Raw genomic sequence first — 22,813 nt, 5'->3', positions numbered from 1 at the left:
ATTCTTAAGGGGGTGGCAATTCTCCTTTCGTGGTTTTTTCGCCTTCCCCAGAATCTGAGCTGTCACCCCCGACAGCAGGAAGAACAGAGCTGGAGCTCTGTGGAGTGGAATCTGGAGCAGGTGCTGGCGGCCTGCTGCATCTGTGGCCTGTGCAGAGTTAGGACTTCTGTCCTGGACTCTGAATAACAGGAGCTTGGAGAGGGTAGCAACCTTAGAGGGCACTGGATTCAGCTTTCTCATTTCATGATTTCATCCCTGAGGAAACGAAGGTTCAGAGACGTGAAGCGATGGTCCCAGTCCTGCAGGGAGAGCTGGCCCTGCCCTGGAGACTAGGCTTCGGGGTCCCAGCCATCGTTGTCTCCCATGGGGTTCTGCTGAATGTGTGAGCCAAGAACTAAGATCCCCTTGACCCAGTATTTGTGTAGCTCTGAATTCTGTAGGACTCTTTGACGCAAGTCCCAGAAAACATGCACAACGGTGGGGACATTTGCAGGGGTATTGAACAAGAAGTCCAGATGTAGTTGTTCTCGGGGTTCGTGCTGTTCAAAGATGTGATCAGGGACACAAGCCCTTTCCTCCATCACCTTCAGTGTGTTGGTTTTCACATCAGGTTTGTCACCTCATGGTTGCAAGGTGGCTGCCATAGCTGTAGATACATGTTTTCACAAAACAGTGGCTAAAGCAGGAGGGGAGGGAGGAGGTCGGAACCTCACTGCCTAATCCCCCTTCCTTCCTGTTGGCCAGGGTTAGTCACACGCCCATCCCTTAGATCAATCACTGGCAAACGGGAAAGGGGTCATTTGATTGGCTTAGAGCACTCCTGATTCATCCTCTGGGGTGTGCATGTCATTGCCACCCGGGGTTCTGTTGGCAACCCAGAGGGGGGGCAAGGAGCAGCACTGCTATCTGCTCCTAATCCTTGGTAGTGAGAGAGAAAATCCCCTATAACTTCGCCCAGCCGGGACATCCACTGTGAGTGCTTTTGGAGAACTTGTTGCACCTGTTGATACGTAGGCAGGTGATACTGGTCATGCCTGATGGAGGCTGAGGGGCTTTGTTGTTATTATGGCTACACTGAAATAGAGTTCACATGCCATCTGATCCGTTCATTCATTCATTCATGTATTTAAACGGTGACTTTTTAAAATTAATTAATCTATTATTTTTGGCTGTGTTGGGTCTCTGTTGCTGCACGTGGGCTTTCTCTAGATGCGGCGAGCAACTGGGCCCGGGCTCTCCTGGGGAGACCGACAGGCGGCAGAGGGCGCAGGCCCGGCTCTCCGGAGGCGCCGGGGCTGCAGGGGAAGGGTCTGGGGGTTCAGTTAAGGGCCCCGTGTGACGCCTTGGGGCCTGAGCTCACCCGGGGTGAACAGGGGGCCGAGGCGGCGCTGGGGGCGAGGATGGGGAGCCCGGCCCAAGGGACGGTCCGCGCCTCCCCGTCGTTCTCGGGCGAGCCCTGCCGTCCAGCGGGGTCCGTTGGGGGAACCCCGAAGCCTGCAGGTCGTCGCCTCGCCCGGCGGCGGCGGCGCGGGGTCCTCTCGCGGCAGGTCCGGCCCTGACCCCCAGCGCGGGTTCCCGGGAAGGTGCGAGCGCTCGGACCGCCCCGCCGGGTGGGGCGCACGGAGCCCGGGGCCGGCGGCGGGGCGGAGGGGGCGGGCTCGGCCGAGGCGCCACCCCCGCTCCCGCGCCGCCTTCGTCCCGCCCGCCGGCCGGCAGAGCTCGAGACCCCGGCTCAGACGCGCGGTCCCGGCGCTCAAGGCTGCGCGGCGGGGCCGGGTGGCGATGCAGCTGGAGCTGGCGCAGGCCGCGCTGTACGTGGTGCTGGAGCTGGCGCTGGCCGCGCTGGCGGTGGCCGGCAATGTGCTGGTGTGCGCGGCGGTGGGCGCCTCGAGCGCGCTGCAGACGCCCACCAACTACTTCCTGGTGTCCCTGGCGGCGGCCGACGTGGCCGTGGGGCTCTTCGCCATCCCCTTCGCCGTCACTATCAGCCTGGGCTTCTGCACCGACTTCCACAGCTGCCTCTTCCTCGCCTGCTTCGTGCTCGTGGTCACGCAGAGCTCCATCTTCAGCCTCCTGGCCGTGGCCGTCGACAGGTACCTGGCCGTGCGCGTCCCGCTCAGGTGAGGCCCCGGCCCCGTGGAGACCCGGCCCCCGGGACCCCAGACCCGGCCGGGGCGCGTGGCGCGCGAGTTCCGGCCCGCAGCCTCCGGACACATGTGCGCCGGGCTCGACCCTCTCGGCGCCCCGGGCGCGCGCCTCCTTCAGGGGACCCGAGTAGGGACAGCCCTGGGGCGCCGGGGGTGCGGCCCGGCGGGGCAGCTCCGGGGAAAGCGCCCCGAGCGGGCGGGAAGGGGCCCGGCGAGCGCTGGGCGGTAGGGCCGGGGAGAGAGGCTCCAGGGCAACCTTGGACGCTGGGATCTGCGTGGGCAAAATGACGCGACTCGCCGCCCGTCTCCAGGCTGTACCTGCCGACCTGGGCGGAGGTGCCAGTTAACTTTGGGGAACGCTGCGTGCTTCGTGCAGACTCTAATCACCCCCTTATACTTTAGAGAGAGTTTAAGTGCTTCCCGGCTCGCCGAGACCGACAGCCTGAGAGCCTCCTGCGTTGTATAGCCTTGTTTATCTGCTGCCCAGTCCCAGCGGCTGGGAAAGTGCCACCAGGGTTTCCAAACGCTGGAGGACTTGCGGGTCGCTGTTTCTCCCACACTCAGAAGATGTAGGAGCCGGCCAGCAAGGGGAGCGGGGTCCCAGGTATAGCTGGGAGCTTGAGAGCCCGAGCATCACAAGCATCACGTGGGGCTTAATTGAAAGTATTTACTTTCTCTCTCTCTCTCTCTCTCTCTCTCTCTCTCTCTCTCTCTCTCTCTCTCTCTCTCTCTCTCTCTCTCTCCCCCTCCCTCACTCTCCTTCTCCCTCTTCCTCTCTCTCGCGCTCTCTCTCTTGCGCGCGCGCGCCTGGATCCCCTTTGGCGTTTCTGAGTTGGGTGAGCTTGGGATCTCTTTGCGTCTAGAACTGAGACAGGGAAGTTGAGTAGGAGGGAAAGGAAGGAATTAATCTCTTGGGTGCCAACTCTGTCGGGCGCTTTAAACTTACATCCTTTAATCCTGTCAGTAATCCCAGAGGGAGGTACCTGCGTCCTGTAGGTGAGGGGAGGACACTGAGGATGGTGCCTCTGAATCAGGGTAGGAGCAGGACTGGGACTCAGCGCTGGCCCCATGTTCCCACTGTGTGTGGCATCAGTGTTTGGGATGTGGGCGGAGAGCAGACGGCCGTTTCTGGAAGCGGATTCTGCTTGCAGTAAATTGGTGGCTGTGCGGGGAAAGTGTTTGAGGGAATGGACGGTGGGGGGGCACACTCCCAGAAGCCTTTGTAGCAGGCTTGCGGGGCACACCTGCTCCCTGTGCTTTGTGTCCTGCGTCCCAACGAGGGCAGGAGCCTCCTGCTTGGCCGGGCTGTGAGCCTCCTCTGTGTGTCTGGGGCTTTCCACGTGCTGCTGCCCTTGGCCTGTGACCAGGAGGCCCCATGTGTCCCATCAGGTGTGACAGAGCCCAGGGGTTTCCGAGGACCGGGCGCACGGCACACGCTTCTTTTCTCTTAGGGCTCCCTTTCCTTCCTCTTGGTCCTCATGTTGGTTACTTGGTGGCCTTTTGGACTGTTTGCACCCAGCAGGCAGCCACAAGCTCCAGCCTTATCTGACGGAAGCCCCTTGGGTTTGGCCCTGGCAGAGGTCCAGAGAGACCTCAGCTCAGTGCAAGTTACTGGAAGAATCCCCTGTGCCCCGTGGAGCAGGAAGTTCCATGAAAGTTTAAATCTGTTAGTTCTTGTCCTGGTCTCTGCTGGGCGGGGTCTTGAAAGAATGGGTGTGCGTGTGTGAAGGCGAAAGAAATGTGAATCACAGGTCCCTGACTTCTCCTTTGCATTTGCTGAAGGCAGGAGGGTGGGATGTAGGCGTGGGGAGCGCAGAGCACCCTGAGTGCTGGTCCCGCCCCTGCCCTCCCGGCCTGCCCGCAGGAGGTCAGAGGTCTGCAGGAGGTGACCTGTCCCAGGAAGGGATGGCATGTGTCCTGCCCCCTGGCGCCCAGCCCACCCTCACGGGCTGGAGAGGTCCCCATGGCTCCTGTTTCAGCACTTCCTGGCCTGCTGAGCTAAAAAGCAGATTACAGGGCCGCACCGGGCCCTCCCGAATCAGAATCTCTGGGGCCGGGTGTGTGTGGATTCCAGTATCAGTATGTAACCGGGGACTTCTGGTCCCACCAAACTACGAGGACCTCTGGGAGTCAGGGAGACGGGAGTCTCCCTTCTTTACTGACCCAGGCCGGGCAGCTCCTACTCGGCTCCGAGGCCCTCCCTGGGGTCACGGGTCAGTGGGAGTGAAGCTGGAAGTGTGCTGGGGAGGAGGGGTCTCCCTGTAGAGGCACCAGTAACCGGGGTGAGGGCCAGGAGCTTAGGCCCGCCTCCTACCCGGGCACGAACAGGGCTTGGACTCGTCACCGGTGCCCCAAGGCTCTGACTGAGGCCCGTGTGGTCCGCCGTGGGCTCGGCTCGAGGCCGCAGAGCCCGCAGCCCTGCGGCTGCCCAGCTGTCAAGGCAGATACTGACCAGGGAGCGTTGCAGGAAAGGGGCGCCCGAGGAGATGGCCGGAAACGAAGACGAGAACTTGTGCTGACCTGACAAGGAGGCGTGTCTGCATACACTGGGCCCTGCCCTTGGCCTCAGAGCGAGGGGCGTCCACACACAGGAGAGCATCCGGGGGTCCAGGCCCAGTGGTGCCTGGACCGGGAGCCGGGAGGGCGGGGCTCTGCGGGGCAGGGGTGTCTGCGCGCAGCTGCTGCCTCGGGCGTTTCCCGCAGGAGCCCTACCTCCTCCCTAACCTTGTTGCCTGTCAGCCGCACCCCAGGCCACTGGAGTGCCGCGTGGTTCCCCTCTGCCTGCCCTCCCGGCTCCTGGACCCCGTTTCCCCTGCACTGCGCTGCTGAGTGTCCACTGGGGCCGAAGGAGGGTGTTTCTGGGGGCGCTGGGTTGGCTAGGTGGGTCAGCAGGATGGCAGGCGCCGTGTCTGTCTGTCCCTGGATGCTCACCCTCCCGGCCCCTTTGCCGTGTGGAGGCGTCTTCTCAGAGCCTCACATGTCCAGTCTGGGAGGGAGGTATTGGGGATCTCTTAGCAAGACTGTGTCTTGGGTGAAAAGGTGGCCTCCACTGAGCTCCTTGTAGGTGACTGAACTGTAGGGGGTTGGCGGGGGATTTTGAATGTTCTTTTATTTTTATTTTTTTATTTTTTCTTTTTTTAAATTGAGCTACAGTTCCCATACAGTAAAATTCACCTGTGATTTTTTCAAACATTATCTACTTTTTTTTTTTTTTTTTTTACTTTTGGCTGCATTGGGTCTTTGTTGCTGCACATGGGCTTTCTCTAGTTGCGGTGAGCGGGGGCTACTCTTTGCTGCGGTGCGTGGGCTTCTCATTGTGGTGGCTCTCTTGTTGCGGAGCACGGGCTCTAGGCGCACAGGCTTCAGTAGTTGTGGCTCTCGGGCTCTAGAGCGCAGGCTCAGTAGTTGTGGCTCGTGGGCTCTAGAGTGCAGGCTCAGTAGTTGTGGCGCATGGGCTTAGTTGCTCCGTGGCATGTGGGATCTTCCCGGACCAGGGCTCGAACCCGTGTCCCCTGCATTGGCAGGCGGATTCTTAACCACTGCACCACCAGGGAAGTCCCTGTAATGTTGTTTTTTTTTTTTTTTTTTTTTTAAAGAAGATGTTGGGGGTAGGAGTTTATTAATTAATTTATTTATTTTTGCTGCGTTGCGTCTTCGTTTCTGTGCGAGGGTTTTCTCCGGTAGTGGCAAGCGGGGGCCACTCTTCATCACGGTGTGCAGGCCTCTCACTATGGCGGCCTCTCTTGTTGCAGAGCACAGGCTCCAGATGCGCAGGCTCAGTAGTTGTGGCTCACGGGCCTAGTTGCTCCGTGGCATGTGGGATGCTCCCAGACCAGGGCTCGAACCCGTGTCCCCGCATTAGCAGGCAGATTCTCAACCACTGCACCACCAGGGAAGCCCTGTAATGTTGTTTTGAAATAAAGCTGGGAAAGAAGGTTTCAGCTCTGGGTCCCCCCACTCCCCACCTTGGGTCCTCCCTTCTTCCACACCAGGGCTGTCTTTCTCTTCCAGATAATGCCCATTGGAGTGGGTTGAATGGTGTCCACACTTTAATCCCCAGAACCTGTGAATTTGGCCTTAGGTAGGAAAAGAATGAACATCACCTTATGTCGATCTTCAGAGGAGGAGCTTACCCGGGATGACCTGGTGGCCCCTAAATGAAACCCCATTCCTATAAGATAGACAAGCAGAAGGGGGAAGGCGTTTGCAGATGGAGGCAAACGTGAGGGAGCGTGGCCCTGTCGCGCTTGATTCTGGGCTCCTGGCCTCTAGAACTGCGAGGGAGTGAGTAGCGTCAGCCACCGCTTAAGTTCGCAGCGCTTTGTTACTGTGGCCCCAGGGAACCCCCATCACTATCTGAACGTGTGAAACGGACCTTCCGTCGCCGCTCTCCCCACCCACATGCAGGCCGTTCCTTGGTTTCCTTGCCAGGAAGCTTCTCTGACACTCCGTCCAGTCTCACGGCCTCCACTTCCGTTGTCACTGTGTCCCCCTCGTCAGGCCACCCTTGCAGGGCCCCCTCTTGGTCGAATCCGAGAGTCCCTCCTGGGCCTCGTTGCCTGTGTCCTCTGGCAGCTCTGGACCAGCTCCTGTGGGGATCACATCCCCCGCCCTGCTCCCCTCCAGCCCATCTCCAATCCGGAGGGTGCCTGGGGTCCCGTCCCCTCGCTGCGGGTAGAGTCCAACCAGCTGGACGTTCGTGCAGGAGCCTCTGGTGCAGGGGGAGGTGGAGGCGGAGCCCCGAGCACCTGGGGGGTCGGGGGAGGGGGACAGCGTCCCCCGCGACCTTAGGCTGCCCGGGACCATGGTGACCAGGAGCCCCTCTGCAGAGAAGGCTGCGGCCCTCGGGCTCTGATGCTGGAGCAGCAGCCTCGCAGGAACCCAGTGCCTGGCTGTGCGGCTCAGCAGTGTTTGCACAGGGTTCTGGAAAGCATGGGTGGCCTTTGATCACGTGCCGAAAAAGTATGTGTCAAGGGGCAGAGTTAACTGTGTTTGCACAGGCAGACGAGCTGAGACCATGGGCACAGCTGCCCTGCGGTACCCTGTCTCCACCTCACGCTCGCCTGCCGGCCGGGGTCACAACACCAGGACAGGGACACGTGGGCGGACAGGTGTGCTCTGGACACCGGAACGCAGGGCACGGTTGTGAGCCGCAGCTGCTCTTGTGACCTTTTCTGGGCCCCCCACATGCCTCGCCTTGGTGAGCCCCTGCGCCAGCCTTCTGGGGGTTATCCTGTCACCTCCAGATCCACAAGTGGGGAGGACAGGGCTCAGAGAGCTGTCATCGGCCCAGGTCACACGGCCAGGGCGGGGTGAGCCTGTGTCCCCGGGAGGGAGAGGCTGCAGCCTCTAGGCGTGGACAAGGGGGGACCCCGGCGATCACGAGCGGGACCCTTTAAATGTCACCAGGACAAAGAGGACACAGCAGAACAGCACTGTGGCCAGAGGGGAAGGAGGCTGCAGTGCCTCGGCAGGTGCATGAACCGTCACAGGATGTGACTCAGCTGCCCGGACCGCGGAAGCCTGTCGGCCACCTCCTCCTTCCCCAGATGCGGGAAGCGAGGCCCAGGCTTTTCTGATGCTTCCGACTTATTACTGACCCTCAGGAGCCGGGCTTCAGTGTGGTTCTTATCCCCACCCCCGGCCCAGGAGACCCGTTAGCAGGCTGTGCTCTTCACCTCGGAGGCTGACAGGCTGGAGACACTGCCGTGGGCAGCAGGGACGGAGCAGCAAAGAGCAACTGTACCTTCTTTGAAAGAATTAAAGTTAGAAACAGACTGTCACGGGCTGAGGATGGCCTTCTAACTCGGCCCGGGCTGACAGGGGGCGGTGGTCTTTCTGGAGGGCTGATGCCAGAGTTTCACGTGGGAGAAGGATGGGAGGATTGTGGGAGCAGCGGGCTTGCCGGGCCTCAGGGTCGGGGTCCCAGCACAGCGGGTCCAGGGGGGCCCGGAGGCTTGCTGAGCAGTTTGGGTTTTGTCCTCAAGGCACTGGTAAGTCCACGAAGGACTTGGTTTTGTTTGTTGTGTTCTACGTTAGAAATCAACTAGTGTGAAGAAGTAGGTATTCAGAAGCACAGAGGGTTCCAGAGGGAAAGGCCGAGTGGCCCACACCAGCCCCTCTGCCTGGCAGCCCTCCCACACTGGTTCCCAGGGCCACTCCGCCCTCCACGGTGACAGCTGGGTTTGTGCTGCCATCTTTAAACAGAATTTGTTGACTGCCTACCACACAACACAAGCCCTGTTCCTTCCAATTTCTGTTATATTTTGATTTTTTTCTGTGGATCCTATTTCAGCCTCTATTTCTAATTCCATCACTTGTAGGCAGTGTAGCTGTTAACTGTCAAGAAAAATGAGGAAAAGTGTACCACCCTCCCTCCCCCATCTCTCCACCTTTGCTGTCACCCTGTCTCTACCTTACTTTGGACAGGTAGGAGGTTTTACTTTCCAAAGGTGATCCATGCCGTAGTAAAGAGAATGAAACCATACAAAAGGGTAAACTGGGGGAAGTAAGTCACCCAGTCTGACCTCTGATTTCCCATTTGCCTCTTAGAGGCAACCACTGCTTCTTAGTTTTTTTTTTTCCTGCACAAATTACGTATTGAACACATTTATATTATACCATTGCTTTCACAGTGTCAAGGTTAATATCATTTGCATTTTATTCTGTATCTTTAATAAAGTTTCCTGCACTTTGTAGAGAGTTTCTGAAAAGTGGAAACTGATACCCAGCGCGTATAATGTTCTGCGCGCGTGTTTCTCACTCACCCCGAGCAGAGCAGGGTGACTGGAGCAGAAATGCCCTCCTATCACCAAGCCCATCTTCTCCAGGAGATGGGTCTCATGGCAGGTCACATGGGTTCTGTTTGTAGGTGCCGCCCACTGCTCAGAATTATGCCCCATTTTAGTCAGCCTAGTGTTTGGATCATGAACTTCCCATCTGGAAATTAGAGGACGACCCAGCTCCTTCATTCTCATTGTGGAGGGTGCACGGTGCTACGCGGGGGTTGTGCTGGGTCTCCCCATCATACTCTTGGGGTGCTTCTGCCATTTCTTGCCCCCCATCCTGCATGTTTTCTTTCCTCTTTCTGGGATTGCATGTTTTTGTCTATATACCATCCATAGGTAGCTTTTTCACGACGTGGGTTCTTTCGTGCCAGCAGCGTTTTTCTTTCTCACACGTGGTTGGTAGTTGGACTGATACGCTCAGAGGCTTGAAGGCATTGCTCGAACACCCAGGGTGCCCAAGAAGTCCGACGTGGGTTTATTTCTTCTTTGTAACTCTGTTTCCTCGGAAGCCTTTGGGATCTTTTGCTTTGCTTGGTGTTCTGAAATTCCACGAGGTTGGGTCTAAATATTGACTTTCAGCTTTTCTCCTTCACCTGGGGATGATGCCTTTCCAGTCTGAAGGCTTAGGTCTGTCTTCAGTTCTGAAATCTTAAAAAAGAATTTTCCTAGATTATTGCCTTATCTCCATTCCGTCTGTTTTTCCTTCTGGGATTCTTGATAGGTAGATGGAGACTTTCCCTCCTTGACTGTTTCTGTCTTTTAAATGTACTCTTACATATAAGGTTCCAATACTTTAGTCTTGTTCTCCCCTAGAAGAGTTCCTTGACTTTTCCCCTCTAGTTCTTCTATTTTTGTTTTTGTTTTTTTAAATTTTAGCATTCATATTTTTACTTTTGATTTAAGGTTAAATTTTTTGGAGTCAATTTTGAAAAACCACTTTTGGATTCACATGGTTCGGATTCTTGCTGTGGCATAGACTGTATATAATCAAAACTCTTCCTCCGACCCCATCCTCCGTCACTGGGTCTCGAGCTTCAGCTGGGGAAGGGTGGGGACGTGAGGGATATGTGCCCAGCTACACGGGAAGTGCAGGCGTGATGCCTGAGGGGTGAGGCCGCCCCAGGCTGGTCAGCAGGCAGCCTTCCTCTTGATTTCTGCTCCTTTCCTAAATCCCGTCTGGAACCTGCTGTCTGCAAGGCTGGAACCTCTCTTCCCGGTCAGCCTGTTACTGGCTTAGGGCTCCATGCCCCATCCTGATGATCCCGTCTGCCTTCTGGCTTCTAGAAACTCATCAGAATCTCTGGTTGGCTGGATGTCACCTTCCACTTATGTTTTTAGGATGATCATGAAGTTATTTCCTTTTGTGTTTCTCAGTGTCCTTTAAACGTGATTTTCTGAGAGGTGACAGGCGGGACCTGGAAGGCCAGGGGAGGATTTTCACCAGGAGTTCCTGCGGTCAGGTTTGCATCATAGAACAGCCACTCTGATGGACAGCAGGAGCGTGGACTGGAGGGCAGCCTGCTGTTTTCCAGGAGAGAAGGAAGGACGCGTGCCTGGGGCAGAGGCCGTGAGGGTGGAAGCAGAGTCTAGGGAGCCTCAAGGCGGGTAGTACCCGGACTCCTCCACCGGGGAAGCAGGCTGACGCGCCGTTCCAGCCAGGAGGTTGGGCAGGGTCTGAGCAGAGGGGCCACAGGGAAAACCGTGCAGCCAACCAGAAGACCAGGACGGGGAGGACCCCTGAGACCAGAGGTGGGCCTTGGGGGTACAGTCGGTGAACGGGGACCAGAGACGCGGCTGGTCGGGGCCAGGCTGGCATCCGCCTGGACACCACGCGCTGAGCCGTGTGCTCGCGGCGGGGACACGGGGTCACAGGGGTCACAGGGGTGACGGGTTCAGGAGGACTTGCTGACTGGGCAGGGTGCTGGGCCCGAGCAGAGGAAGAGTCCAGGTGAGCCCGGGTTTCTGGGCCGCCAGGTGGCCCATCCCAGAGGCGCAGGGGCTGTTAAGGCGCCCGCATGGGGCGGGGTACGTAGGGGGTGGCGCTCGGGGAGCGCCAGGCTGGGCGGCCCTCCTCGGCTCTGGATCCAGCCCGTCCTGACAGCGTCACTCCAGACCCGGCGCTGTTTAAACATCCTCAAGCTGCTCTCTCCTCTCTCAGCCCCACTGGCTTTGCTTTGGGCTGGTCTGCTCCCGCCCTGCCCCCCACAAGGCTCCCCAAAGCAGCTTTCTGTCCCACATCTTGATTTCCAGTGCTGATTTTGACACCACCGACGCCAGCGCCAAAACTGCCCTTTTTTTTTTTTTTTTTTTTTTAATAAAGTAGAGTCTCAAGCGCTAGTGAAAGACATCACAGACCAGGTGCTGGGGGCGGCACGTCTCCCCCCAGCCTGCAGCCGGGTCTCTCTGGTCCCCCTCTGCTTCCTCCTGCTCCCGATGCCAGCCCTGCATCCTTGCTGCCCCTTCAGCCCTCTTTGCGCCTGGCTGCTGCTGCTTCCTTGACGTGATGCTCCCTCGCCTGGGGACAGGGCCGGCCTCTCACCGGCTCTGGTCCTTCCTCCGGCCTCCCCCACCCCCCTCTCCCCTTTGTGTCTCTGCTTTGCTTCTCAGGACTCCCTCGATCCCCTGGCTGAGGTCAGGCCTCTGCACATGCCATTCTCCCTGTTTGGGATGTTCTGCTCCTGCCGACTCTTGCCGATTTCCACGACACTCTCTCTGGGAGGCACCCTGGATTCCCTTGCAGCTCTCTGCATGCTTGTGGGTATTTTCTAGGTTATTTGTCACTGGATTAAGGTTGCCTTTCCTCCTTCTTTATAAGCAGGGCTCACGCTGCTCCCCCAGCATCTCCAGTAGGCGGGTCCAGTTACTGGCATGTAACGTGTCTAGGGGTTGGCAGTGTGTGTGTGCACACATGTGTGCTGGGGGGACCTGCCCTGATAGGGATGGACCAGCTTGTCGTGGAGACACGACAAGCCCGTGGAGGGTGTCCTCAGGATAAAGCCGGGGAGAGTGGAAGACTGAGAAAGAGAGGGAGGGGAAGAGACACACTGGCATTGCCTAGAGGGGTAAATGGCTCCTAAGTTTGGCGTTTTCAGAAGTCATGAGAAACTTAGTTTTTTAATACATACACAAGCACACACGTACTGCATTCATTTTGTACTTTTTAAAAAGTCCCTGCTATTAAAAGATATATTTGTATATATGTATCTATATCTGTGTGTATAACTATATATATATACATATATATATATAGTTATACACACACACATTTGTATCCATTTGACTAATGTGGTCTGTGGTTTCAGAAAGAATGAGTCATTCTGAACTAGTGTGTGTTTTTGTTTTGTTTTGTTTTTGTTTTTGTTTTTTTGCCGTACGTGGGCCTCTCACTGTTGTGGCCTCTCCCATTGCGGAGCACAGGCTCTGGACGCGCAGGCTAAGCGGCCATGGCTCGTGGGCCCAGCCGCTCCGTGGCATGTGGGATCCACCCGGACCTGGGCATGAACCCGCGTCCCTGCATCGGCAGGCGGACTCTCAACCACTGCGCCACCAGGGAAGCCCCTAGTGTGTGTTTTTTCACAACTTCTAAGTCTCAAAACTAAGACAGATTCCCACATTGTTCGTATTTTGCTACATTCGCTTTCTCTCCCTCTCTCTCTCGCTCTCTCTCTCTCTCTCCCTCTCCCTCTCTCCCTCTCTCCCTCTCTCCCTCTCTCCCTCTCTCCCTCTCTCCCTCTCTCCCTCTCTCCCTCTCTCTCTCTCTCTCTCTCTCTCTCTCTCACACACACACACCCACACACACACACCCACACACACACAATTATACTCAAGAGCTTTAACACTGACTTGGTGCAGTCTATAGTCAGATGTCCCAGGTATCCCCATCATTTTCTTTACAGTTTTTTAAAAATTCAGATTCCAATAAAAGGTCACACGTACATTTAATATGTGCCTTTGTTTTTCTTTAATCTGGAAGCATTCCTCAGTCGTTTTTTTCCTCCCTCTCTTTCATGGCAATACATTATTTTGAGTTTGGTTGTTTCCTTATGATTAGATTCTCAAGTTGAACATTTTTGGTGGCAATACTGTCTACCTGATGGTGTGTCCATTTCAGCCCATCACACAGGACAGCACACGGAGTCCATCTGTCCTACTGCTGTTGTGTTAAATCTCATCACTGCTAGCGTTCATCACTGTAAAGGTGTGTTTTCCCCGTTGATGATTCTTGCTTGGATCAGTTATTACCATGTCAAATGGTAATTTTATTTTTTCTCATTCCTTCCACTGTGTCAATCGCCTTCTTCTGTAGAGAAGAGGTTTACCTTTCCCTGCACTTCCTTAAATTATTTTTTTTACATACCAGTGGACTTAGGCAATTTTATTTTCATTTAATGTGTTACAGTCCATACCTGTTATTCACTTTGATGCCCAAGTTTGGTGAATGAGAGCCTGTTCAAGCTGACTTCTGTTTGAGCGTTCCCATCACGTTTTTGAACACTTCTTACTTACTGGCACAGAAAGGTTTTTCAGGCTCCATCGTATTTTCTGGCTTTGGAATCAGTCATTTCTCCAAGGAGCCCTGTTTTCTTTCAGTGGAGAATGGTATTTAGAAACCGAGATTCGGCAGGAGTGCTCTTGGCTGCTGAAGCGTCGTTTCTTCTAGGCCCTCGTGATGAACACAGCTAGGAGAGCTTTGTTTTGTTTAGTTACATAATGACTTGGGGGAACTCCTGATGCAGTAGAACGCCAGCTCTCGAATGAGTAGGGATGACTGAGTTTAAGCAGATCCTCACTCGGCAACTGTCATCATAATAACTGGTTCCGGGAAGAACAGTTAACAGGTGATAAAACTCACTGGTGAACGTTTGATGAGGGCCAAGATGTTTACAAAAATCTCGAAGTGTATGCACCACAGGTACAGCCGATCACAGAGGGATGAGCAGTTCCAGCGGAGAAGCCTGTTGGACACCCTCACGAGCGGTTATCTTCAAAGTTACCGTCATGGGCTTCCCTGGTGGTACAGTGGTTGAGAGTCCGCCTGCCGATGCAGGGGACACGGGTTCGTGCCCCGGTCTGGGAAGATCCCACATGTTGCGGAGTGGCTGGGCCCGTGAGCCATGGCCGCTGAGCCTGTGCGTCTGGAGCCTGTGCTCCGCAACGGGAGAGGCCACAAAAGTGAGAGGCCCGCGTACCGCAAAAAAAAAAAAAAAAAAAAAAAAAGTTACCGTCACCAGCAACAGGATGCCGCGTGTCTCTTGACGTCTAACTGGTTGTTTGTGTGGTGGCTGACGCTTTTGACAATTAATGGTGTGTCTGAAGCGCAGTGTGTTTCAGCCCCAGCCATGGGAGGAGGGTACCTTTGCGGGGAGAGAGGATGACAAGGTATCCTCTTTCTTCTCTGGTCTGGGTTCAGGCAGTGGGCTTTTCTCTCGGGGGTTCTTATTTCACGTCAATGAGACCAGAGTCTGGAGCCCAGCGGCCCTGGGCTGTCCCCAGGTCCCACCCGATATATGAGACCAAAATAGGAGCCTCGCCAAGAACCAGCCTCAAAGGTGAGCTCTGGGAGACCTGGTCCTGGCCACCACCCTCCGTCTCTGTAGGCCACGCTGGACAGCCTCCTCTGGCCGTGCTGACCTGGTGCGGACGGCTGCCCACGTTCTTTCCTGCACTCTTCATCTGATGCTCCCGGGTGACCATGAAGGGCAGATGGCATCTCTTCCACCTGCCTGCACCTTGGCAGTGGCTCGGCTCAAGTCCCCACTGGGATGCAGGCATGTCTGAACTTGGTGGAGGGGATGGGGGACCCTCAGGAGCCAGAGTGGCTGAGGGTCCTGGCCTCCTGGGAGGAACTCAGCCTGAAGGGCAGCTCCGGTGGCCAGAGCTTGTCATCCAGCAGGTGGGCAGGCGCTGTCCTGGCCTCCAGCGGCCCTGCAGGCTCCAGCTGTGACCATCTCAGGCCGTGGAGACAAGGCGGCTGGCCCTCAAGACATTTATTTACCACAGACGGTAGACGGGAGACCCTCCTCCCACCCTTAGACCTGAACTTCACGTAAACAGAACCAAGCAGTTCTTTTTGTGTAAAAATTGTTTTATTTTTTCCTTACATGTTTGCGAGAATTCTTCGGTGAAGTCATGTGGGTCTTCGGCTTTCTTTGTGGGAAGGTTGATGGATCCTGGGTCTTGAATGGGCATAGTGCAGAATTGCTACTGTTTCTGTCCGTGACATCTGAAGCCCCCGTTACCTTGGTGGGAAGCAACTCTTCAGCCTCAGAAGGTCCCTCTTAGACAGATGCCTCTTGTGAGCTACAAGCTGGAGCTCGGGACACGTCCACGCGCCCCTCGGCTTGTTTGTCTAGAGCTACCGGGTGGGTGTTAGGCGGGTACGTGTGCCGAGGAAGCACACTTTGTTCCTTTCTTACAAAGTCAGGCTGGCGTCAGGGCTTCGCTCGCCAGGCCCGGTGCGAGGTGTTCTGGATATGAGCGTGAGTGACGGTGTCCCTGCCTTTGAGGAAGTCTCGGCTCCGCCGCAGGGGACGGCCCTGCAGCCCCCAGGGAGGCTCTTGTGAGGCGCCCTGGGGACGCGGGGCTCCACGGGAGCCCAGGGCTGCGCTTCAGGGGAATTTCTGTCCTGTGAGCGGGACGCATGCTCTGGGTGAACGGTGTTGGGATGGTGCAGGCACTGTCTGGGTTCATCTGGGGTTCTGCCCGGACACAGGAGCAGGAATAGTGGGATTAGCCTGGCCGGCTACAGCAGGGGAGGGAAGAGTCCTCAGTGTGACTGCTGTGTAGCCCAGAGCGGCTCCCAGGACCCGGGGGAGGGAAGCAAGGCCCGGGCCTCCCGCGGCACCCACAGCCCTCACAGCACGCCGTCACGTCGCCTCGTCTGGCTGCATTGCCTGGCACCCGTCGGCCTTGCTCTAATTGCACTTTTGCCAGGATTTCCATTAGACTTTCTGGGGACTTTTTTAACATTCACCGCGGCAGCCTCTACCCGCCCCACCCCCACCCCCCGCGGACCTGCCTGCTGGGCCGTCCAAGTTATTTTGTTAGCGCTGTAGTTAGAACGCTTGGTAGGTGTTGAGTGGTCTGTTCTCACCCCATTTTCACGTAAGTCCCGTTATTGTTTGTGTGCAATTTTAGAGAATATGACGTTTTCTGAGAATGTGTATGTTGCTTTGGAGCAGAAGTGTTTCTGTTACAGAGAAATGAAACTTGGGAGCGAAACAGAACATAAAGAAAAAAGTCCCTAAAGGAACAATCAGCAATTTTAAGAAGCAGAACAGAGCTCCGGGTGTACTTACTTAGTGATTTGCATTTATAAAGTGCTTTGCACACACGGTATCTGTGTTCAAAGGCCCCACAGGGGTGGGTTCTGCAGCCACCACTCTCCCCGTTTTTCTGAGAGCAGAGTTCAGGCTCTCCCCAGCCCCTGTCTGGACTCAGCGTCACTGCCAGGGTGGCTGCCCTTGGGGATCTGCTGTATTCAGAGCACCCTGAGCGCTGGGAATTCTGATTCCTGAGGCTGAGCGTGTGGCCTGGTCTGAGCCGAGGGTTACAGAGCCGGAGGGGGGGGACCCTGGCCCAGAAATAGGCCAGCGCTTGTTGAACAGCCCTTGGCAGGCCCTCTATCGTGGTGTGAGCCCGGCGTCCACACTGTTCCCTTTTGTTGTGACTGTCTCTCGGTCCGGCTCCTTAGCTAATGAGCCCCTTGCATGGAGGGTGGGTGGGTCCAGCACAGCGGGGGCACAGCCACTTCCCAGAGGGTGGACTCTCCCAGGACCCCCCTTTTGTGTGGGCTGGAACCGTTCCTGCTTGCTTGGAGTAATACTGCCGCCTCCATTTCCTCTCTTCATTGCCTTCCATTTACTCCTCCTGCACTTGGGGCGGATGTAGGAAAGGACACGTTCCCGCCGTTCAGGAATGATGTGGGGGGCACGCACGCGCTCACACACACACGAGGATGCTCTGAGAGCCCCTGGTGCTTGGGGAGCAAGGGAGCAAGGGGTAGGCAGGGTGGGAGCGGGGCACTCAGAGAGAGGACAGAGGCCCAGCCAGAAGTGGGAGACGAGAGGGTATGGGGGAGGAGAGCGGAGCCCACCCCCCCCCCGTGAGATGCCAGAGACCCGGGGGTCGTGCCCCCCGCCTCCCGCCCGGTGCAGGGACACCGGCCTGCTCTCCCCAGCATCCCTGGCCGTCTCCCACCCGTGCTCGGGTCCAGGCAGCGTCTCGCAGACACGGACTGGTCTGCCATCATGGGGCTGCAGCTCCGGTGCTAAAAGCGCATCTGCCTTTGGAGCCACGTCCTCCTGTGGGTCTGGTTGTGTCTGCCAACAGAAGCGTCCCCCTGCCGCCTTTTAAGGACTGCCTGCCGAGCGGGCAGCAGAGGCCTCCGCCGCTTCCCGTGTGGCCAGCCACGGAGTTGGGGGCGGAGGATCCCTGGAATGGCTGGCAGCTTTGGCCAGGGCAGAGGGCAGCAGAGCCAGGGCTGGCGGAGGGGGGAGCTGGGATCTGTGAGAAGAACCACAGGGTCCTGAGCAGGAAAGTGACTGCTTTGGGCAAAACCGGAATCAGATCAGGTTGGTGGGTTTGTGTCCTGACTGCAGTTCGGGGGCAGCAGGCCAGTCGTTTAACCGTGGGAGCCTCAGCCTCCACATCTGTAGCTGGCCATGGTGCTCGGACCTCACGAAACGGGGGATGCGCGGGCCTGGTGCCTGCAGAGCGGCGCTCAGGCGGGGCGGCCGTGTGTCTGATGTGCCCTGTGCAGCTGGCGGCTGGGGGAGTCTGTAGGCACGTGTCTTCCCCCAGCCCCCAGCGTGTCATGTAGTTCAGAGCTGCTAGGATGGGGGCGTCTGTGAGCCCTGTCTTTGCTGTCATCCTGCCCCACGCCAACATCTTCTCTTGAGTTAACCACTGAAGTAGTTTCCTAACTGCTCTGCTTTCCTTCTGGCTGCCCGAAACTCCGTCTCCACAGTGAGCTTTACACAGCCGAAACCAGTACCGTCCCCCCCGTGTGCCTCGAGCCCCCCATGGTATCCCGCGGCACTGGGGTATCTGAGCATCAAGCTCCAGCCCCTTCCCCCGGCCTGGGGACGGGCCCGCCTCACCCCTCTGCTTCTCTAGGAAGGTGAAACCCTTTCCTGTCTGGAAGCCATGCACATTCTGTTCTCTCTGCTTAGAATGGCTTCTCCCCGCTTTTCAGAGCCTCCGTGCCCCCCTCCACCTCCGGCTCTGCTGCCTAAGAGGCTTCCCTGACACCCTATGTCCAAGCTCTTCCTGGTTTTCTCTAATCTGCACCCTGTTCCTTTTGGTTTGGCCAAACTCCTTCTGACGTGTGATTGTACCTTTGAGTGTTTACCTGTTTATATTCTGTCTCTTCCGTTAGCTTCACAACCCACGAGGGCTGTGATTCTGTTTCCACTGCCAGCAGAGTGTGTGGTAATACAAGGAAGACCTCTGAATAAAATAATGAACCAATAGGGGAGAAAGGCCCTGGTGCAGGGGGTCACGGAGAAGGCTGAGACCAGCTGTTCCCCGAATGAAATCAGCTGCTATTCCTCAGCTAAGACGATTTAGCGTAAAAGTAGTTTTTCATACGTGCAGGATCCAACAGTTTTGAGAAGTTCAGATGTGGGTGGATTCCAGTTGTTTTGAACTCCACCAGGAAGCCATCCCCTGGGATCCCTCTGTGTACAGAGGACTCCGTGTCTAATATTGCTTAGAAAAAAGTCACGTAAAAGCAGCAGCATAGGGACTTCCCTGGTGGTCCAGCGGTTAGGACTCCGTGCTCCCAATGCAGGGGGGCCCAGGTTTGATCCCTGGTCAGGGAACTAGATCCTGCATGCCGCAACTAAAAGATCCTGCATGCGTCAGCGAAGATCCCGTGTGCTGCAACTAAGACCTGGCGAAGCCAAATAAATAAGTAAATAAATAAATAAATATTTTTAAAAAAGGCAGCATAACGTGGTGTAAGGAACAGAGGCCTGAAAGTCCTGACTTATTGGTCTTTGGTTCTTGTATTGCCTTTGTTACTTAAAGACTTTGTATGTCTGGTTCCTCATTTGTAAAATAAGAGAAGTTGGACTAGAAAAGATGAAAGTCCCTTCCAGTTTGTATGAGCATGCTTTTGGCTGCAGGTAACAGTGACTTAAGCAATCTAGACCATCAATTATCTCTTGAACTACAATATGGAGCCATGATAGTTCTAGGGTTGGTGTAGTGGTTCAAAGACACCATCAAGGACCTGGACTCTTTCCTCCCTTCTGCTTCGCCATTTGCTTTGTTTTCAGGCTCATGCCTCATGGTCACAAGATGGCTGCTGCAGCTCTAGGCATCACAGCCTCCCATAAGAGCATCAAAAGCAGAAAGGGATGAGTATGGGGAGGAGCTCTCCTCGTGGGTCTCTCTCCTTTTATCAAGTAAAACTTTTCTTGGAAGTACCCTAGCAGACTTCCTTTAGTCACATTGGCCAGAACCACCTCCCGTATCCATCCCAGACCATGACTGACAAGAGAATATGCTAACCCCAGATCTTACTCATCCCCCGGGGCTGGTCTGTGTTCAGCTGCACACAGCTCAGTGCAGTTGAGTCCCGTGAACAGTGGAGGCATGGCTGCCTCGTGGGCCTGAAGTTCTGTGACTCTTAAGTGCTTGGCCTTCAGGAGGCGGTGGCCTTGTTACCCTACAGGGACTGATTGTATTCTTCACGTCTCTGGCAAGGCAATGGCCAGGAATAACATTTTTATAAGGAATGGCTTTACATTCCTGCATGAGGAGGGAAGCAGAAAGGATTTGGAAATAGATGGATTTATTGGCTTAGAAAAGTTCAGTGAGCAGCTGCACCCAGCAGGTCCTCTGTAGTCAAGACCCCACAACTGAGCTGCCCTCATAGAGAGCAGAGAAGATGAGGGACCACTGTCAACATAAGGCAAGACATCAGTTAACTGCCCCCGCAAACTGGACCCGTTCTGCTGCCTGTCCAGGCCACAGCATCAGGCATTCCTAATAAGCAGAATCCCGTTTTAAAGCTGTCTGGTAACAAGCCAGGAATGTGTTTGTAATGGCCACCTTATAAAGAACCTCCAATGTGCCAGGCACTATGCTAGCTCCTGGGGACACCAAATCAAAGGGACAAGGTCCAAGTCCTTAAAAGGCTGAACACCTGTGAGAGATAAACAGATTCTATGACAGGTGTGTGTCTGGGGCCAGAGAGTGGGAGAGGCCACCTTTCCCTGCAAAGTGAGCAGGAAAGGAGGTGACCTTTGAGCCAGGAGAGCAGCCGGGCCAGGACGCAGCAGCTATCTGGAACAGCAGGCAGGGGCACTTGGGGCTGCAGCCTGAGGGCTCTGTGGTCCGTGCTGAGAAGCGTGAGCTTAATCCTGCAGGCGAAGGAGATCGGACGCTTCCCACAGACGAGTCTTAAGAGAATGTGTATCCAGTTATTTCCCAGTTTTCTTCCCAGAGGTTAAGTAAAGATTTTATTTCATTTTTTTCAATACATTATGTTAAATACATATTATGGACCAGTTATGAATAGCAGAGTTTATACCTTTGCTATAAACCATATATGGACTACCTTGTAGCAAAACGTCCAAAATGTGTATTATGATTTTTAGAGATTTTAAATAAGATTTAATGGTCTAAAAATTACTAAAAAGATTTGATATTTGCTAAGTTCTTTCCCAATTTTTATCAACTTCGCCGCTAGCCGAGACAGCCAGGGACGCTGCTAGAACTCTCGTTCTCCAGCATCTTACCGGGGAATTCAGGGGGATGACTCTTCCTAGGGTGTTGGTGGGAGACCGACTAGAAGGCTTCTCGCCCAGAGTCACCAGGTGGGGCTGCCTGACTCCAGGGGCCTCCGGTCCTCACTTGTTGGGTGTTTGTTCAAGGGCATCTTATCAGTGAAGCCTCCCTGCCTGACCTCTTTAACACTAGTCCCTGCCACAGCTCACCTTCCTCACTCTTTTTCTTTTTTCACACTATACATCTCCTTCTAACATACCGTATAATTTACTAACCTATGCTTGTTGTTGATTATGATCTGTCTCCCCTGCTAGAATGTAGGTCCCTGAGAAGCAGGGGTCTTGTGGGTTCTGTTCCCTGGTGTATCTCGACCCCCTAGAACTGTGTCTCATAGGAGACCCAGACCCAAGGTCAGTATCTGGGTGATTAGAAAGCAGCCTTTAAGAATTCTCCACTTGTTCTCCTCGACCATGATTTGTCATTAGACAGAGGTGAGTTATTAAGAATGAAAATCTTATTGAGCTTGTTAGAGCAAAGCTGTTTATACCTGTTTGCAAGCTGTTAGTGTTGAGGGTAAAAGGCCATGGTGCCCTCTGAGGCTGAACGGTAGAGGCTGTTGGAGGTAAAGGAACAAAAAGCAGAGGTGTGGCGTCTTGGACTTTGGTGGCAGAGTGCTGTACGCTGACGGTAACAGATGCTGTTCTTTTCTACAGGTATAAGAGTCTGGTCACTGGGGCCCGAGCAAGAGGGGTCATTGCTGTCCTCTGGGTCCTTGCCTTTGGCATCGGCCTGACCCCGTTCCTGGGGTGGAACGGTAAAGACCATGCCACCAATTGCACGGAGCCCTGGGATGGAACCACAAATGCAAGCTGCTGCCTTGTGACGTGTCTTTTTGAGAACGTGGTCCCCATGAGCTACATGGTGTACTTCAATTTCTTTGGGTGCGTCCTGCCCCCGCTGCTCATAATGCTGGTCATCTACGTCAAGATCTTCCTGGTGGCCTGCAGGCAGCTCCAGCGCATGGAGCTCATGGACCACTCGAGGACCATCCTCCAGCGGGAGATCCACGCGGCCAAGTCCCTGGCCATGATTGTTGGGATCTTTGCTCTGTGCTGGCTGCCGGTACACGCCATCAACTGTGCCTCACTCTTTCAGCCAGACTGGGCCAAGGAGAAGCCCACGTGGGCCATGAACACGGCCATCCTCCTGTCGCACGCCAACTCGGTCGTCAATCCCATTGTCTATGCCTACCGGAACCGAGACTTCCGCTACACTTTCCACAAAATCATCTCCAGGTATGTTCTCTGCCGGACAGACGTCTGCAACAGTGGGGATGGGCAGGCAGGGGCGCAGCCTGCTCTCCAGGCGGGCCTGTGACCTAGGCTCTGGCCTCGTCGAGAAGGCACAAGTTCAGTAACAAAGGGACAGGGCATGGCCAGTGGATTCTCACTGGAAGGACAGCTGCACCTCACAGGCCAGCGGGTTGCCTCTTCGGAGCACTTCCCCGGAGGTACCGCGTACCTAGTTAATATGCACACGTTACAAGTAGGTTCCGAGGGTTGGCAGATGTGTTTATGGTTCTCTGGCTGCTCTTGCTGATGATGCTGACGACTTGAATGGATTGTAAAAGGAAGTTTTGTTTTTTTGAGTCTACCTCTTTCATGGTAGAAAATGACTGAAACTATTTTACTGTGAAACACTGTGAACTATTACAATACAAATACTTAGCAGGCGATGGAAAAAGTTGGACATACTAAAAATATGTACTTGTTCTGAGGAAGGTGACCAGGAAAATTAAAAGTATAATTCTTCAATCAAGGCACTGCCATGTTAGGGAAAGACAGGCTCATAAGTTCTTAAGTAGAATGTCATCAGATGACAGGTTTGGTGACAATCTTTTCCATGTACAGCAAACTACCCTAAAGGAAGAAACTGGAGAAGTGGGATCCCTCCGCCACCAGATTCTGTTTCCCCCTTCCAGAGCTAGAGAGTGAATTTTACTTCTCTCCTAAGTTCAAGTTTGGCCAAGTTGCTGGAATCCAAAGTGAAAATGTTATTAAGGAAAGTTAGAGAATTGTGTTTATGTATGAGGTGAAATAAAAATAAAACTTAAAAAAAAAATACAGTTTAGGGTGCTGC

The 22,813-nt window shown here is 55.0% G+C and overlaps 1 protein-coding gene across 1 annotated transcript; it reads left to right on the top strand.

Moving 5' to 3' along the window:
* Positions 1 to 1,782: 1,782 nt before the first annotated feature.
* On the top strand, positions 1,783 to 22,763 carry ADORA2B (adenosine A2b receptor; the record flags this gene model as incomplete). Its single annotated transcript, XM_081218767.1, has 2 exons — positions 1,783 to 2,120; positions 21,388 to 22,763. The coding sequence occupies 2 exons, from the start codon at positions 1,783 to 1,785 to the stop codon at positions 22,049 to 22,051; spliced, it is 1,002 nt and encodes a 333-aa protein (XP_081074893.1). The 3' UTR covers positions 22,052 to 22,763.
* Positions 22,764 to 22,813: the final 50 nt, after the last annotated feature.

This window comes from Mesoplodon bidens, assembly GCF_964165515.1.
Source record: "Mesoplodon bidens genome assembly, chromosome: 19".
Taxonomy (NCBI): domain Eukaryota; kingdom Metazoa; phylum Chordata; class Mammalia; order Artiodactyla; family Ziphiidae; genus Mesoplodon; species Mesoplodon bidens.
This window is presented reverse-complemented; position numbering and strand designations above follow the sequence as displayed.